At 52.3% G+C, this 17,894-nt stretch overlaps 2 protein-coding genes across 5 annotated transcripts; one reads left to right on the top strand and one right to left on the bottom strand.

The window, feature by feature from the left end:
* The first annotated feature begins 5,721 nt into the window (after positions 1-5,721).
* On the top strand, positions 5,722-13,049 carry SERHL2 (serine hydrolase like 2). 4 transcript variants are annotated; one of them, XM_068669008.1, is made up of 13 exons: positions 5,732-5,861; positions 6,457-6,559; positions 6,704-6,940; positions 7,012-7,125; positions 7,803-7,844; positions 8,513-8,532; positions 8,739-8,813; positions 9,576-9,685; positions 9,932-10,011; positions 10,350-10,384; positions 11,158-11,234; positions 11,782-11,875; positions 12,284-13,049. In XM_068669008.1, exons 3-13 carry the CDS (start codon positions 6,793-6,795, stop codon positions 12,398-12,400), a joined length of 912 nt encoding a protein of 303 aa, XP_068525109.1. In that variant the 5' UTR covers positions 5,732-5,861; positions 6,457-6,559; positions 6,704-6,792; the 3' UTR covers positions 12,401-13,049. The 4 variants fall into 4 exon arrangements, with proteins under 4 accessions (XP_068525108.1, XP_068525109.1, XP_068525110.1 ...); XM_068669009.1 differs by having other exon boundaries at positions 5,745-5,861; positions 6,409-6,559; XM_068669007.1 differs by lacking the exon at positions 6,457-6,559 and having other exon boundaries at positions 5,722-5,861.
* Positions 13,050-13,742: 693 nt separating this feature from the next.
* RRP7A (ribosomal RNA processing 7 homolog A) lies at positions 13,743-16,979 on the bottom strand. Its single transcript, XM_068669011.1, has 7 exons — positions 16,821-16,979; positions 16,596-16,738; positions 16,379-16,504; positions 15,994-16,117; positions 15,251-15,348; positions 14,683-14,881; positions 13,743-14,218 (listed from the first exon to the last, which is right to left on the bottom strand). The coding sequence occupies exons 1-7, from the start codon at positions 16,870-16,872 to the stop codon at positions 14,133-14,135; spliced, it is 828 nt and encodes a 275-aa protein (XP_068525112.1). The 5' UTR covers positions 16,873-16,979; the 3' UTR covers positions 13,743-14,132.
* Between the last annotated feature and the right edge of the window lie 915 nt (positions 16,980-17,894).

The raw sequence follows: 17,894 nt of genomic DNA, 5'->3' as shown, positions 1-17,894 counted from the left end.
AGCTCCCATTCAGTAGCTCCCACACCATGAGTAAAGCCTTCACCTGAGTCCCTTCTCCCACAGACAGAGCTGCCAGCCCACAAGTGGGGCCCATGTCAAGTAACTTACCACTGGGCTGTTTCAAAAACACACATTATACTCTTCTACTTACTTCAACATTTAGGCATGTTAGCTAGCAAACTTTCAATCCAATTATGACAACAGTTGTTAATTTGGTATCACTGTAGTTTTTGTTTGTTCGTTTAATCAAAACACAAAGTTAAGACCATGTCAAATTCCTTGCTGGAGCCTTATTACAACAGCCTTTGTGTTTATTAGCCAAATCCATAACCTAAACCTCCATTTCCATAAGTTACCAACTCAGTTTTATGTTTTTTTTTTTTTCCATAAACACAAGATTCAGTATTAACTACAACTCTCCTCTTGCTTTTAATGATTCTTGTATGCAACATTCCTGTATTTTGTCTGAGGTCAATAAGGAGCTGGTAGGCCTGTAATTACAAGTGTCAGATTACTTCTTTTTTTTTTTTGCTATTATTTCTTCTCAGCTTATGGGGAATCTGCCAGATCTTCAAAGTGAAGGAGGGTTAAGCCTAGACAAGAGCTGGATAGAAACTCCTCCTCTTCCCCCTCAATTAAATACATCAAAATAGGTGCTCAATCTATCAGCAAGTACAGCTTTTGTGGAGACCTGGAGAGCAGCTCTTCTCACTAGTTAACCAAAACAGGCCCAAGGGATGGGAACCAGCAGGGACTCCTGCATCTGAATCCTAAATATAAAGGACTTTCTGATTAAGGAGGAAGTGGAAAGCTGAGACAGGAAAGAGTTTATTTGTATGATGGGTGCTCATATATAATTTATATGCAATAAATGTTTCTAGCTATTTCATTAGTTGCAAATAAAGTAATACAAATGTGCACCACTTGCAGCTGATGCATGGTGTGTGCCTGAGGCTGCTGCCAGCTGAATAGCAGTGATTCACGGGGGGATGATTTAACACTCCAGCATCGTCGCTATCCAAATTCTGCTGCAGGTTAATCCCTGGAGCAGATGCTCACCACTTTTTCAACCACTCGTAGCTTGGCTTATTAACTTAAGCTGCCAAAGATTTCCATTTAAACTATCACGTTGGCTCCAGCCTGTAGTGGGTAAAGAGCCAGCGTATATTTGTCTCTCTTACCTTCTGCAGGGCTGGAGAGCTCTGGGACAAGGAGTGCAACAGGCTTGTGTGTGCCTCGAGCCAGGCGAGAGAGAACAACCTAAAGCATCACAGCCTTTTCTGAGCTTAATATGTTCGCAGCTACTTTGCAGTCATAGAACAGTTTGTGTTGGAAGGGACCTTAAAGGTCATCTAATTCCAACGCCCCCACCATGGGCAGGGACACCTTCCACTACATCAGGGTGCCCAAAGCCCCACCCAGCCTGGCCTTGAATACCTCCAGGGATGGGGCATCCACAGCTTCTCTGGGCAGCCTGTGCCAGGGCCTCACCACCCTCTGAGTAAATCATTTCTTCCTAATGTCTAATCTAAACCTACCCTCTTTTAGTGTAAAGCCATTACTCCTTGTCCTATCACTGCACTCCCTGATAAAGAGTCCCTCCCCAGCTTTCCTGTAGGCCCCCTTTAGGCACTGGAAGGCCACTATAAGGTTTCCCTGGAGCCTCCTCTTCTCCAGGCTGAAAAACCCCAACTCCCTCAGCCCCTCTTTGTAGGATAGATGCTCCAGTCCCTTGATCATCTTTGTGGCCCTGCTCTGGACTTGTTCTACACTTCTGCATCCTTCTTGTGCTGGGGGCCCCAGAGCTGATCGTAGCACTCCAGGTGGGGTCTCATGAGAGCAAAGGAGAGGGGGAGAATCACCTCCCTCACCCTGCTGGCCATGCTTCTCTTGATGCAGCTCAGGCATCAGGAACTCATTCATACCAGCAAAAAATGAATAGAAAAATAGGGAAAATTAAGGGAAAAGTATGCAACAAATGTCAAGCAGAGCCCAGAGGTGGCAGAACTTCTTGGGCTGCAGGACATTCATGCCCTGCCTCAACTCTTCCCATGTGGGCAGCACATTTAAACCCTTGTGACTCCATGGGAGTATCTCCAAGGGCTCATTAGGGATCCATGCTCTGAAGAGCAGGGGCTTCCCTGTTGTCACTGAGTGCCTCTCTGCTTCTCCCAGCCCCACTGTGGGCTGCCCAACCAGTGGGGGGCTTTATATACTGGTTGTGCTATCCACTGGAAGAAAAAAATGAGTTAAGCTAGCAATAGGATGCTTTTTTTACTCATATAACTGTGTGAGAGAGTTTGGGGTACAGGGCTATAACTAATAAATCACCATAAATAGATCAATATGCCAGCACTTTAAAGCTTGAATCCGAATAGCTATGGGGAATTTGTCCCTTGGTAGCAATCAATCTGCTGTACTTAAAGTTTCCTCACCAGATCTGCAGCTAGCACAAACTGATCAATGCTGTTCCAAGTCAGCAGAGCGTAACAGCTTTGCATGTCCCAAGATTTACACTTGCAAGTCTCCTCCTCCTCTGCTAGGACACAGAGGTTAAATTATCCTTTGCTAAGTGCATGGGACATCTCAAACTAACTCCCAGTCTTTCATGCAAAACCAGCCTCTTACTAGCCAGGAAACACCTCAGCACCTTGCCAAGCGAAGGCTAATTTGGTCCCACACCGGCAGCAAAGCCACTGCAGTAGCCTGCAGCACTTCTTAGAAGTAGATGTTGCAAAATAAATTCTGTGACCAATCCAAATTTTGCCATGCATCCTCAATAGTCCTCTCCTCGTGGGAAATGGTTTGCCAGGCGGTGTCAGAGGGAAGAGATGCAGTGTTGCAGGATGCTGGGCTGCTCTTTCAAACTGGCTAAACAGCACTGCTAGAGTGGAGAAGAGTGGGTATGAGGGACCTGGAAAAAATCTCAACAACCTGCCTTTGAATTATAGGGTGACAGTGATGCTGCTAAGGAAGGGTCCAGGGCTGCATCCCAGTGCATTGTAAAACCTTCTTCACTTGGAGCTCCAGCTCTGAAAGAAGGTCCTCTCTGGAAGAGCTGTCTTTGTTTGGGAAAAGGCTTCTCTCTGTGCTGCTCCCATGGGGAAATCTGTTTCTGAATCATAAATCCGACTGTTGTGCCAGGTGTTTTGTGCCTACCTGCAGTGGAGTCAGGAAAGGTGGGGAGGGAATGAGAGGTGAAAACATCTCTCCCAGGCAAATGGAAGCACAGCTAGAATGGCTGGGAAGGGGGAAGCAAGAGTAACCATTTGGGAATTTGAGATGGGACCATCCTACCAGAAACATGTTGCTCATCCCTGGGAATACCCTTCTATCCCACATCATCTATTGCTGGTGATTTCTGTAAGGAATTTTCCCTTTTCCCTGAGGTTCCTGTTGATGGAGCCTCCTACCCTAGTGAGTAGGAATGCAAGACATGGGAGTCAGAATTCACGAGAGGAGCCATCCTTCCCACCCAACACCTAGAGGTCATCTCTGTGACTCAAAGCAAAAAGCCCAGTTTCCTCTGGCTGCTTGACGCAGGATGACTTCTGGCTGCAGGACGATGGGGGAGAGGGTCCAAGACCTGTGAGTGGCAATGCACATACCTGCAGGGCAAGCATTTAGAGCAGGATCACCCAAGCAAGGCTTGTGCCTGAAAATTTGTGTTAAATGGAGGTCAGGGCTGTCTGATAAGCAAATTTGATAACTATTACCTACCTACAATCTCTGTCAAGAGCTCTAGGCTGTTAACGAGCTCCCTGGAAACAGCTCTCAGCATGTGGCTCTCAAAGGATGTCGCCTACAGGCACAAAAGTTCTCAGAGGTGAAATTCCCCATGCCTTTGGAACATGTGGCAGCTGAGACCTGGGGACTCCAGAGGGGTACGCTGTGCTGTGCTTGCATGGCTGGCTGGCCAACAACACCTTCGATGGGCTTGTTCCAGTGTCCCCCAGAGATGACTCTGGCACACAAGGATGGGCTGTGTGTCGTGCTTCAGGTCTGCATGCCCGATGCTCTCTACTTTTCAGATTGCAGTATGAGGCAATAGATTTTCCTGGCCCATAGCCTGTTGTCCCACCAACTGTGGGGATTTGTGTGAGGGGTCCACATCACTCCTGCTCCCGACACGGTCTCCTTCCTCAGGAGCTGTCACAGACAGAAGAACTGCAAGCCTACCAGCCACTGCCTGTGAGCAGCCCCTTGCAGCCACTGCCTGAATTACGCTGCTTTTGGACAGCTTCTGATGTTCAAATCCTAGCAATTCACGGGAAGGCCCTGCCCTCCATAATGGCAGCAGCAATGATTGAGTAGATATCTGTTCTGCCAAGTTATTTCTTGCTTTTCACCTTTTGTAATCAGACACCCACCTCTGACAGCTGTAGGAAAGAAGCTGTAGATGATCCTGTGGCCTCTCTCCCTTTGTATGGTTCCCCAGTACTCGTGGTCTGCTTGCCCGCTTCTCGTTGATGCAAAAGGCCTAAGAAAAAGCAAAGCATTAGACTTTCCAAACCTAAAGGAGTTCACATTGATTTCCCTTCTAATGGTTCACCTGGAGGGGAGTTCGTGAGCTGCATAGCACTTTCATTTCTACTGTGCGATGGGTCCCCAAGCTTTTTACCTTTCTGCCATGGTACAGAGCCTACTTTGCCAGGATGTGTTTGAGATAGGCAGGAGAAACAGGGCTGTAAGCTTCTGTGTTGGTTTCTTTCAAGCTTCACAGGCTGTTCTAAAAATGAATTGTGCAATTTAGGAGACTGTTGTGCTGAACTGAGCACAGAGATTTCAATTACCAAGACCAAAATGAGTCCCTAAGAACAGACATTTGTTCTGTCCTCTCCAGTCATACCAGCAAGGTGTCCCACTGCTCAAAGCACTGTTTGACTTTTCCTCGTTTGGCTGCCCGAGTCCTTGAGTGAAGGCGAATGGTTGTGGTTGGTGTTAGGCCTGAGAGACTGCTAGAGGGAATGCTGGGCACCAGCAAGCAGCATTCACAAGGGTACTCAGGTGTTGACTGCTCCGTGAACTTTTTCTTGAAGCCTGGTCTACGTAGCCAACCCATTTCTGGGCAAATAATAAATACAACTGTGTGGAAATCTCTTGGGCTGAGAGGGGTCTGCCCTTGTAGAAGAGTAGAGGTGCTCGTGCAGTGCTGTCTGTGATGTGCTGCAACTGAAGCAGTGTGATTACAACAAATGGCAGAGCTCAGAAGAGTTTCTCTGTCAGAAAGAGATGTCAGTCCAGCGCTGGTGTGAAGCACAGAGCTGGTTTGATGTCCCTACGATACTCCTGGGCAACATTTAAACGCCTCACACTGTAAGGCTGCAGTACAGGCGGCTCCCACTAGCAGTCATGTGCCTTGCGAAGGCAGTCAGGGATGCAACAGCACCTCCATGGCTGAGGCTCCTTACAGCCCCAGCAGGTGGATCGCCGCCTCAGACCTTTGTTACCCTCGTTCCACAAAGCAGGCAGTGAGCCTGATGGCACCGTACTACGGGCCACATTTACAGTAACCGCACAGTGAGCAGGGTTCCCCTTCTGGCTTTAACACCCTGGGGAGGCCAGCCCCGCAGCCCACTCCTCAGCCCCCAGAGACCTCCTCTCCTGTCCCCTGCCCCCCGTGTGCCCCAAGCCCCCCTCGGGGCTGCCACCCCCTGCCCGCGGCCGCGGGAGCGCATTGAGGAGGCACCAAAATGGCCGCGGCCGCCCCGTGCCGGCGGCGGGGCAGGGGCAGGGGCGGGAGGCGGGGGCCGCCGGGCCGCGGGGCGGTGCGGGGCAGCCGGGGCCGCCCCGCCGCCTCCGCTCACCGGGCTCCGGGCTCCTGCCGCGGCCTCGCTCCGCCGTCCCGAGCGGACAGAGGGGTAGGAAGGCAGCCGGGGCCGTGCCTCCACCCGCGGCGCCCTCGGCTGGAACCGGGACACGGAGCCCCCCGGGCTGCGGGGGTCGGGGGTGACGGGGTAGGAGGAGGCAGGTCCGAGGTCTGTCGGTCTGTCCCTCGGTCTGTCCGTCCGTAGCTGCCGGGATCAGGCCCGGCGAGGGCAAACGAGGTCGGAGCCGGCCATCAGCGGGCGGGGCGAGGGTGGTTGCAGCAGGGTGCCAGGGGGCGGTGTGAGGGGACGCGAACCCCAAAGGAGGGACTGGGGAAGGGGGCACAGCGTGAGAGAAGTGGGGCTGGGTTTGGGGGGCTGCAGGGAGCAGATGGACTTGGGGTGATGGGAGGATATTCGGGACAGCCCTGGAAGAACCCCAGGGGCTGGGCAGTGCTGGGGGGTTCAGTGGAAAGCCTGGGGCTGAGTGAAAGGTGAGATGTAGCTCAGGGACTGCCAGGGCAGCTACGGGAAGGTGTCAATAATCTAATACTGAAGACAGCCTCCTCGTTCCCAAAATTGCCTTCTTGGTCCGAGGCAGGTGCCTGACTCCTTGCTGGGGAAATTCTGCTTGCTTCCCTCTCGCCAGATCGCTCGTGCCCTCTGGTCAGGTCGCAGCTGCTGCGGAGACACGGGGGGAGTTTTTCTCCTCCTGCGCAGGGAAAGCTTCCATCTTCCCAGGAGCGGTGCTGGTACGTGCTGGGAGGGGGAGTCCCCAGGCAGGCGAGCAGGAATGGCAGCTCGGGATGTTAAATGGGGAGCTATAAATCAGCAAGCTGCTAATTAAGACCGCAGAAGCCTGGTGAGTTACTAAAGACCTGTATTACTCTTTTCAGAGAGCTCTGGGCCATTAACAAGCTCCCTGGGACCTGTTTCAAGCACGTGGCTCACAGGGGACATTGCTTGAGAGCACTTTATTTTGGGCATGTTCTCAGAGGTGAAGTTTCCCGTGCCCTGGGGCCATTTGGCAGCCAAGGCCTGGGGATCCCCGGAGGGACACCCTGTGCTGTGCTTGCACGGCTGGCTGGACAACGCCAACACCTTCGACAGGCTCATCCCTCTGCTCCCCAAAGGTGGGTCTGGCTCACTGGGGTGGCTCTTGCTGTGTTGCAGGGCCGCATACCTGATGCTTTCTCCCTTGCAGATTGCCATTACGTGGCAATGGATTTTTCTGGCCATGGTTTGTCATCCCACCGACCTGCAGGCTCCCCCTACCATTTTCTGGATTATGTGAGCGATGTGCGCCGGGTCGCAGCAGGTGTGTCGTTGAAGGGCCCCTTGAGGGATGTTAGTGCAGGGGGTGCTCTGTCATTCCTGCTCTTGGGAAGAAGTAGGCAGCATTTACTGCTGGGAGAGGGGTCAGTTCCCTTTGCTTCTCCCCATTCTGATGTTGGCTGGTGCTCTGATAATGCAGACTGAATAAAAACACATCTTTCAGTGAGGTATGTTTCAGATGGCGGCGTTGATGACGTGCTATTTTCCCATGAGCCTCTCAGAGTGCCCTAAAAATGGTCTGAAGAGCCCAATTCGCTAAACTTGGAATAATCCTCCTTTCACCCAGGCAGCAGACCTGGCTCAGCATCCTCTCTGCTCCTGCTGAGCGCCCTGCAGCAGGGTGCTTTGTCAAGGTCTCCGTGTATCAGGCACCTTTGGTTATTGCCACTCTGGTGTCTGGCAGAGTGGGAACGTGCTGTAGTTTGCCACACAGAGAGTGCTCGAGAGCTGTGTGACTTAACTACCAAGGAAATGAGGTGGTGGATGTGCTTTTTTCTTGAAAACCGGCCGACTTAGCCAGCTCATTTCTGGGTTGGGAAGCAAATTAAGCATTGCAGAAGCCCTCCTGGGAGAAGGGGCCTGTGGTGGTCGAGAAGCAGCAAAATGCTGCTGCTCCAGTTTCTAACGCAGCACTGTCTGTTTTTGTCTGTTGCCACTTAGCATTGCAGTGGAGACGGTTCACCCTGATGGGTCACAGTATGGGTAAGTGGCTCTTGTCCTTGTAAGCTGTGAGATTCACGGAAATATGAGTAGATAATTAATTTACAAGGCATGCTGCTAGGAGCTGGGTTGGAATATTTATTATACTGTGTCAAGTACCGGGTTCTTGCTTGAGTGATTTGAAAATCTGCACCCTTGTTTAAAATGCCTCTGTTTTCAAGACGCTGTGGTACAAACAGCGTGGCTCTCCCTGTGGGCATTTCCTGAACTCCCAGGAGGGAACAGGGATGGGTTGGTTTAACACAGCAGTAGTCACAGCAGGCCTTCCTGCTTTCCCTGGGCTTTGTGGCCTTGTGGCCTCCAGGCAGGGTCTTGGTGGGTCACAGGGCTTGCTGAGGGGAACCAGGACTCTGTGTCCTTGATGTGGGTTTGGTTCCCCAGGGCTGCTCTGTACCTGCTGGCAGTAGTGTTTTAACTGGTAACTCTTCCTTCACCTTTGCTGCCTGAGAGGGAGATGGGGATGTGGCAGGCCAGCCATCCCCTTCTCTCCTTGTGTTCTCCCTGCCAGAAGAACTTTGCTCTGTAGCCTGGGCTTTGTGCCTCGGCACAAGGTGCATTTGTGCCTCTAAGGCAGCTCCTGTGTGGGGAAGGGGAGTTCCTGTTACCGGGGGTGTCCTGCCTATAACTGAGCACCATTCTTTGCTTTGCAGGTGGGGCCGTGGCAGGAATGGTGAGTGAAATGTTCTTTCTTCATGGGGTTTGTGACTTTTGCAGCTGGAACAACAAATGGGAGGGGAATAAAGGGGCAGACTGTGTGAGACTTGGATCTCAGGGGAGGAGAGGCCATTCTCTGACTCCTCTCCAGTGTAACAGGATGAAGACAGCACTCAGTGTGCTGCTTTTTGCTTTGTCTCATAATGTTTCATCTTTCCTCAGTTCTCTTTCCTTTATCCTGAGATGGTGGACAAGCTGATCCTGCTGGAAAATCTCGGCTTTCTGCTAGCTCCAGAGGTTAGATTTCACGTGTTATGTCCCTCCCTTTTATTAAATAAAAGATGTGTGGTTTTTTTCCATCATTGTCCAAGGAAAGCACTGATGTGACCAGTCCTTTTGGCAGGCACAGACGTGCTTGTTGTTGCATGAAGCGTGGTCCCTGCTTAGGGTGGCCCTTGAAGAACACTTGGTACTGCTGAGCATCCCGTAGTCCCGTAGCATTGAAATTCACTTGTCTGTACTGTGCTTGTGTGCAAAAGGAACTGGAACGTCTGGCCAAGCAGCTGCAAGGTTGTCTTTTTGCCAACAGCTTGTTGGGTGACCTGGATGCAAGACTGGCAGATTTCTTTTTCTGTTCCTGGCAGGACATAAAGCTGCTTTCCCAAACTGCCAGCATGACTCCCAGGTGCTGGGGGATGGGAGGCAGAAGGGGGGGACAGAGGCACAGGGTCAGAGAGACAAAAGGTAGCAGATTTCCCTTGTTCTTTTGGACACTTGTCCTCAGCTCACAAGTGAAGTGGGAGAGAGTAGGAGAGATTGCCAGGGTGAAAAGTTAACAACTTCAAGCACTGCTGGATAGGTTTTTCGGCTTCTACCTTACCTGTTATGTATTGCTGTTCCCTTTCCCCCAGGAGTGGGCAGTTTTAATACGATGTCGATAACTGGTAGGAGTTACGAGAGATGTTGAAGGGTGAAATACCCCTTTCTACCCTCTTGATTAGGGGTAAAATGACTCAGAAGAGGGAGGTTACTCCTGTGCTCTACGTGGCTTTGTTTTAGGACACTGAGGCGTGGCTGAAATCAAAACGGATGGTTATCGACAGGCTACTGAGCCTAGAGGCAAGGCAGCAAGCTCCCAAAGCACATAGCCCTGAAGCAGCATTGCAGAGGTGGGTTCTCATCTGTCTCTTCGTTTGCTGCCTGCCCTCATCATGGACAGCTATGGTTGCATGAACAATAAGGTGAAACTGTCCCTGTTCTGCCCTTTCAAGTCCTCTGGAATCTCAGCAAGTCTTTTGGCTTCTGCAGCCAGCTTCCTGCTCTTCTCTGAGAGCTCGCTGTCACCTTGTCATGCCATTTTCGCTTCGCTTCCTCCCTTTTTCAGCAGCGCAATCTCTCTGCCATGTCTCCTCCAGGCTGTTAGAAGCAAACAGACATCTGACAGCTGAGGGTGGGGCGATCCTGCTGCAGCGAGGAGCAACTGAGACACCCGCTGGTAAGGGGCTGCTTGGAGACAGGGCTCATCACAGCACCAGCCCAGCACCGGCTGTAGGAAGGGAGCGGTGCCAACAGCCATCGTCTTCCATGGGGTGCCCTGGCTACAAGTTTCCATAGCCTGAGGGGGATCAATTAGGTCTGGAGGCAGAGCTCTCCTTTCCCAGCAACCGAGGTTGGAATGGGTAAAGAAAAAGACATCTGGAAAGGAGATACCAGGATGAATCCTGCTCCTCTTATCTCAAAAAGTCGTGGGCAGACCCCGAGGTGAGGGGCAGAGGGGGCAGAGCAGCTCCCTCTCTTCTGACTCATGGAAACCCTGCCTTGTTTTCGTTGCAGGGCTGGTGTATAACAGAGACATGAGAGTCCGTACGGTAAGCGGTGCAGTTCTGACTTGCCCCCTGCTGCTTCTAAGGCCTGAGCTCGCAGAACACAGAGGCAGGGGAGGCCCACTCGCTGAGCCCAGGCTCTGCCTCCACCCAGCCGTTTACTTACTGCTTCCCTAATTCCCACACCTCTTTTAAATGCTGCTCTTAAAAGAGCCTACACTTGATCATTAACTGACTCAGCTTACAGAGTCACTGGAAAATGTTACCGAATTTTTTAGCAGTTCCTGAGCCCCGGGGCCTCCTGGCCACATTTTCCTGCTGTTAAAACTCTTAAGGCAGCAGATGGATGGATGCTTTAGGTTAGCTTCTTTGTGGGGTCACCCTTATAAGAAGGGGGGAGGGAGTGGAACCAAGTCCCTTACATTTGATACTTTGATAGCTTTGTGCCACTACCAGGCAAGTAGGGCCGCCTCTACCTGTGCTCCTGCCAGGCTGTGAAAGCCGGAGCATTGTACTATCTCCTTTTTAGTAAAAGGATTTTTAAAGCTTTTGCTCTGCTGTGAGATCATTCCCATATGTGCTGCAACCCAGCAGGCAGCGTTGTTGGCAGCCCTGAAACGCAGCTGGACAGAAGGAGCAGTTGCAGAGCCAGCCACTCTTGTGTGCAGCCTGGCAGCTTACCCGGTCTCTGCGCAGCAGCCGTGGGGCCTCAGCCTCTCCTGCCTTCAGAGCTGCTGCTGCCACGGGGTTTGGGGACGTGCTGCGTCCTCGGCTGCTGCCCCTGACCTTTGTTGCTCTCCCTGTCTTTGCACCTGCAGCAGAGTCGCGAGTCCCTCACCGTGGAGCAGTGCGTGAAGCTCTTGCAGAAGATCCAGGACCGTGTTCTCATCATTTTGTGAGTGAGGCACAAGCACAGCCAGCCTGGGAGCCTCAGACAGCTCCTTGTCCCGTTACCTGCAGCACAATCTTAGTTCTCTAGGAGGTCTAACACTAGTCCACGAGGACTGCCCTGGTAGCTCCTTCCCCCAGCAGGGCACAACCTGTGGTTAGCGTTTAAAGCAGCAGCATGGAGGGGGGAAAGGGACAGAGAGATGCAAAAGCTGGCTGGGAGGAAAAAAGAGCAGAAACAGGGTGGGGCAGGGCACGATGGACAAGTTAAGGAGCCAGCCCCGGGAGGATAATGTTTAACCAGTCTCCACTCCGATACCAGGCAGTGGCCTAAGGGCTTAAATGAACAGTTTGGCAGGCAGTAGCTGCTCAGCCAAGCTGTGCCTTGCTCCTCTGACTGCCACGTACGAATAGGTAACTGTGCTGTTCACAAGCAGCCTATAAAGAGCAGTGGGGCTGTCACCCCAGGCTGTTTTGGGACGCTGCTTCTGCCCCGGACAGCCACAAAGAGAGGCACACTGTGTGCTGTGCTGAGCCTCGCTCTTATTTTTCAGAGCACGAGATGGACTCTTGGTACCACACAAGCTGGAGAGCAAAAACCACTTTGTGATAGCCCTGCGGGAGGCATTTGAGCGTACCCTCAAAGAGGTGAGAGCAGCCTTCAGCCTCGCATCTCTGCGGGGTACCAAACCGGGAGCAGCTAGGAAGTAGCTTACCCTGGTGGACACCTGCACTGGGGGATTTGTCCTAAACAGCCCAGCCCTCACAAAGGGGGAAAGCCAAATTTTCCCCTGCTGCTAAAGTCCTGGTCAGCACTGCCCTCTGGAGCCAACTCATCCCATTTCTTCCTGTCCCTGTCCTGCCCCCAGTCTCTGGATTGTAATCTCTTTATGAGATGCTTTGTCTGTGGCTGGCATGCAGCAACATAAAATCCAACCCGTCTTTGAGACACCGTTTCCTTTAGCTTCCTCCCCTGGTGGGTGCCACAAAGCAAGCGTAGCTTGCCTGAGGGAACACTTTCCTCCTCTTTTATCTGCTTGTGTCTTCTCCCTGCAGCACATCCAGCTAGTAGAGGTGCCCGGGAGTCATTTTGTGCACATGAACGAGCCTGAGGTGGTGTCCGGGATCATCAGCAACTTCCTGACAGCGCACAGCACCAGAGCAAGGCTCTAGGCAGGTTTCACTGCAGCAGCAGCTCAGAACAGGGAGCTAAAAGCAGACTCTGGAGGAATTGTCACCATTCCTACCTGACATCCAGCAGTGGCTTCATGATGCATTCCTAAGCTGAACTTTTTGAATGGGTGGAAGCAGAGCTGCTCATTTGTCCAAGGGAAAAGGAATTTTCCCTCCACTTCCAGCTCTGGCAGTGCAGGGTCAGATACCCAGTGGCCTTCCCCTTGCTTACTCCTAACTTTTGCACCCTAAAACAGAGCAGGAACACAGGCACAGGTGTCCTGTGCGGGAGCAGCAGCACCAGCAGCTGCAGCACTGCGAGAGGGGTGGCACATTCTTGACTCCCCTCTGAGAATGGTGTGATCAGGCCCTTCCCAGGGTGAGACCTTCTGAAAAACACAGAAGTGTTCAGCTTCTCTGCTTATTGTCATGAGTACCTGACTCAGAGCGCCTCAAACTCTCTGTTCTACTGCTGCTTTCTAAAAAAATGGCTTAAATGAGCTCACCTGAGCACACAAGGGCATTCCAATGAGCTCCTAGGGAATGAGACATTAATCCTCTAGCTGAAACAGCTGGGAGAACTACTGGTAATTGAAAAGTTGGCAGAGATGATTTCTGTCCTTCTAAATAAAGATTGATCTACTGTTAACACTGTCTTTGTACGGGAGAGTGGACTTCCTTTCTTTCAGGATGCTCACCCGAGCAGCTAAAGTGCCAATCCTAAGAAGCAGTGATTTTAACATGCTGTATCGAAAGCAGAATGCATGTAAAGCATCCATCTGCCTTGTAAATTGATGCAAAAAGCCAAATGAAGCAAGCAGACCTGGCAATCTCCCCACGCAATGGAAACTGCATTTACAGTGAGTTTTCTAGGGGAGGGTGAACCTATTTCAGCCCAGCTCTGTGGAATTTATCAGCACTTCCTCCTTACGCTCGCGGGCAGTCCCTTACTAGGGCTGCGGGCAGTAAAATAAACGTGTAGAAGCCTGGGGTGGCTCCTGTCACACCACAGCAGCAGCAGTCACAGACTGCTGGGGTGAAATGCAAGTTATGTGGGCAGCTGCAGAAGCGCTACCCCACAGCTGGATGTGCCTGCTGCCATCCTTACCTGCCTCCTGTTGAGGCAGACAGGAGGCCTGGGAATTTACCTGTCATTTTTGCCTTTTTTGTTTGGTTGCTTTTAATTCCCAAGGTCACTCCTTCCCCTTCTTCCTCACCCCCCAGATAAACGCATAAAGGAGCACCGAGAAATAAGAGCAATCAGCCACGGCTTTTATCACCACCCCAGTCCAGCACGTAAGAGGTTCCTTCCACAGCAGAGCAAGGGAGAGAGAGGCGGTCCTGCGTGTTGGGGACAGAGCAGCAGTTTATTTACAGTGCTTCAGCCATTCCCTGCCCCTTCAGGGGCTGTGCTGGGCCAATTCTGTCTCTCACCGAGCTCCAGGAAGGCTTTGGGTAGCAGGGAGATACAGGCTGTCCCAGGACATGCCTCTGTCCCCTTGCCCCACGCACCCTGGAAAGTGCAGGCGTGGCCAGGAGAGCAGGAGGATGCTGCTGCGAGCCAAGCCAGCTCCCCCTCCAGCTGTGGTTGCTGGGATCTCCCACTTCAGGTCCAGGGGCAGGGACAGCATGAAGCTGCCTCAATTCCTTGAAACTCGCTGGCACGTGGAGTCTGTCAGCAACTCTCCTGCCCTCTTCAGCGCAGGCATCTGAGGAAGCAGCTCGGCGTGGCTCAGTACGGCCTAAACTTGCGCTGGGCTCGCATCAGCGCGATTCTTTGCTTGTCCTCTTCGAATTTCTTCCTCAACTGGGCAATATCTGAAATGGGCAGAAAAAAAAAAAAAAGGGATGTCGCACAGGAGCAGCAGACCTCCCTCTCCCTGGGGAGCTCCACCTCAGCAGACCGTGACGGGTTCAGTCCTGCCACTTTAAGCACATGCTTCCCAGAGCAGGTCCCTTTGCACCAGGGCTAAATACAGAGCTGAAGCTCTGGCTGTTCTCCTGCAGTGCTGCAGCTCCCTCTTGGGGACAGAAGATGCTAGTTTTCCCTCTCAGTGGCTGCATCTATGCAGACTGACAAAATCTGTTTGAAAGCTGTGATCTAAACGCTCTCCCACAGATTGTTAGGCCGCGTGGTGGCAAGGGCCCACGGGAACTGGTGAGGCCATTCACACCACCACCAAGGCAGCTGTTCACCTGCAACTGGCTGCTGAAGGAAAAAGGTGACTCTTTGGATCACAGCAAGAGGAAAGAGACAGGCAGGAGGGGACTCGGACACTCACGCTCTCTCTTGGTCTCGCGATGCTGCCAGGCGTAGAAGTTGAGCAGCTCTTTGCGGGCCCTTTTCCGCCTCTCCCTCTCCAGCACCCGCAGGTTGGCGGCCTCTGTCCGGGGCAGGCCAGGCTTCCGGCCCCTCCGTGTTACCTTCACCCAGCCCTCCTCATCTGGCACGCCCTCCTCCTGGGCCGCTTTGGCTTCTTCCTAGAAAGGCAGGAAGGCGAGGCGCCTTAGTGCAGCTGGGCTGCCAGCCAGTCTGAAGCATGGCTCCCCCAGGGTCCCTCTTACACACGTGAAAAGTTACAGCAAGATTTGAAGGAAGGCACGGAACCAAGGACTGAGGTGCTCAAGTCTCAGTCACAACAGTACGTGCCAGGACACACTTTATTTGTGGATACCAGGGGCGATGAAACAAACCAAACCAGAACCTGGCTGTTCACCACCAGCCCTGCCAGCCACTGTGTTTCCCCTCTGCCGTTTGCAGCAGGGCCTGGGCACTGAGAGATCTTCTCTCTTCCTTTCCCCCTCCAAACAAACTGCTCAGGCTGGGTTCCCTCCCCAGCTTGGCCTCACCTGTGCTACCTTCTTGTCATAGTCTTGCATGAAGGTGTCCACCTCAGCCTTCAGTTCTTCCTGATCCACTACTGAGTCTGCATATCTGGCGATCCACTCTGAGACACAGACAGCAGAAGTCAGCCACAGCCTCTGTTAGAAGCACGCCCTAGCGTGGTGCATTTGAGCAGCAATAGAGAGAACTGCTGTAGGAAATTACACGCTCCATTCCCATTTCTGTTCAGCCTCCCCACTGCCTTAGCTCATGAACATTCAACTTGAGACCCAGGCCACATGCAGTAAGCAATGGGAAGCTAAATGATGGGAAGAGCTTGCATCTTCCCCAAGCAGGAGCGAGCTACCTGAAGCCCAAGAGGTGCAACATTCAGGGCTGCCTTCCTACCCAGGGGTCATCTTGCAGCCTCTGGTGCCTGTTTATGAGTCTGGCTTCTGAGGGTGAAAAACAGCCAGCTTCTCTGCAGCTACGTGAAATTGAGGAGATGTGGGGAAAAACTCTCCTACCATTGGACCAAGTGGACCCCATCCTCCTGTAGGGTCACTTAGTCAGGCTCTACAATGTCCAATACAAGAAGATAGCAATAAGATAGAGGAAAAAAAAGCAGAATAATGAAATATTGGACATCTCACCAGGTCAGGCTCATCACGAAGAGGCAAGAATGAAATTGAAACATGCTAGGAAGTATTCAGCAAGGAAGAGGTTTCCCCTGCTCTGGCTGACACGAGGACAGCTGCTGCTTACTTACTGCTAACACCAGTTTTCACAGGGTGACTGTCCGTTGATACCAGCAGGGGACCTTCCTGTGCCAGGGCCTTGACCGCTTGGACGCTGGCTGGTTTCTTGAACACCACGTACGCTACTCGAAATCCCTACAAGAAGAAGAGCCACCCAGGCCAGTCAGATACACTGATATATGTACTAAGGTGATGCAGGAAGGAGCTGAAGCATAGAACAGAAATCAAAGCATGAGTTACAGAAGGATGGATAAAAGAAAAGAGAAAGATAAGGCAATTTTGAGTCATGTTGCCAAGTCTTGTTTTTCCACAACTCATGCTAAAGAGCACCGCTCAGGAGTTGAGGCTTCTTCCCCTTGTGACCGCCGAAGCAGCAGTAACCCCCCTGAGCGTTACCGTCGTGGTCCTGCGGCCGAAGAACTTGGACCTCTGCTTCTCCGCCTTCTCCCCCGGCCCCGGCTTGTCCCTGACGTCCACGCTCTGCACCGGCCCGCAGCTGCCGAACAACCTGGACAGAGCCCCCTTGGTGCGGAGACCGGGAGCCGAGCGTCAGAGCGGGGCTGGAGCGCCCCGTCCCCGTCAGGAGCCCGCCCCCATCCCCTCGGGCACTCACCGGGCCGCAGTAGGGGGGCACGTTGAGGACGAAGAGGGTGCGGGCGGGCGGGTGCGCGTCGCCGGGCCCCTCCCGCACGCGGTGCTCCTTCACCAGCAGGCAGTGCGGCGAGCGCTGCCGCTCCCCGAACTTCACCGCCAGGGCTGCGGGAGACACGGCGGTCACACAGCGCTCGGAGACGCTCCCAGCCCCCGGCCCTCCCCCCGCCGCCCCCCGGCCCCTCACCCGTGTATCCCGGCGGCGCCGCTCCCGCCCCACGCGGCCCGGCGGCCGCCATCTTAGCGCGGCGGGAAGCGGCGGCGGGGCCCGCCGGGAGCTGTAGTTCGCCCCGCGCCGCGCCTAATGGCGGCGGGGGCCGGCCCTGAGGAGGGGCCCGCCTCCAGGCTGGGCTGAGGGAACGGCAAAGCCCCGGGAGTTACTTCCCTGCCCTAAATCTCAAAACCTGATTTTTTTATTTTTATTTTTTATCCCAGGTGGTGGTGAGGGACATTACGCAGTCATGGGAAATAAACGAGAGGGGCACAGGGGAGTAAAAGGAGGCTGAAGCCAGGGCAAACAAAGTAGCTGTTGGGTTATGGCGCCCAACAATCTAGCTTTAGAGGTGTATTTCTACATTTAGTTCCTCTGGAAATCCTTATGCAAATGCAATGCTACAAAGAATACCTAGGTGGAGTCTCTAAGGAACCCTATGCTTACTGTTAAGGAAACTTACTGCACACAATCGGTTAGTGAGAACAGTATAAAACAGCAGCTGTGCTTAATGCTAGAGAGGCAAATAAAAGAATAAAGGAATGTTAAGGATATGTAAAAACACTCAGAAGACAACAGTAAGTACAACTGTTCTTAAAGACTCTTGTAAATCAGGAGAAGGTGAAATACAACCGTTACAGAGGAAGTTATATTTATGAGTGGATGGAAGAGAAGACAACTCCAAAAATAAAGATCTTGAAACAGGACATGTACAAGGTGAAAAAGCAGTTTGTGAAAGGAAGAAATGATATATCAAAGTTAATGAACATTTATCAGATGATATGGTACATGCAAAAGCTATAAAAGTATACCAGGCAAACTTGCAAACTGTGGCATCACTTCAGAAGACAGCATATTTTTGAAAAGGCAAAGGAAGTTTGAGAGACGCTATTATTACCTACCACCTGTCCTGGACAGCCACATTGAGTTAGTGCAAAGCATTCATATTTCATGTGAGCTTACAATCTCTTAGTAGCCCCCCCAAAAAATATAACCAAATGTGCACAGATGTTTGGTCAGAAGATGGTCAGTGAGAACTCAGTGGAATGT

Source organism: Anas acuta, chromosome 1 (assembly GCF_963932015.1).
Source record: "Anas acuta chromosome 1, bAnaAcu1.1, whole genome shotgun sequence".
Lineage (NCBI taxonomy): Eukaryota > Metazoa > Chordata > Aves > Anseriformes > Anatidae > Anas > Anas acuta.
Note: the sequence above shows the minus strand (reverse complement) of the source record. Positions and strands in the feature narration are given on the sequence as shown.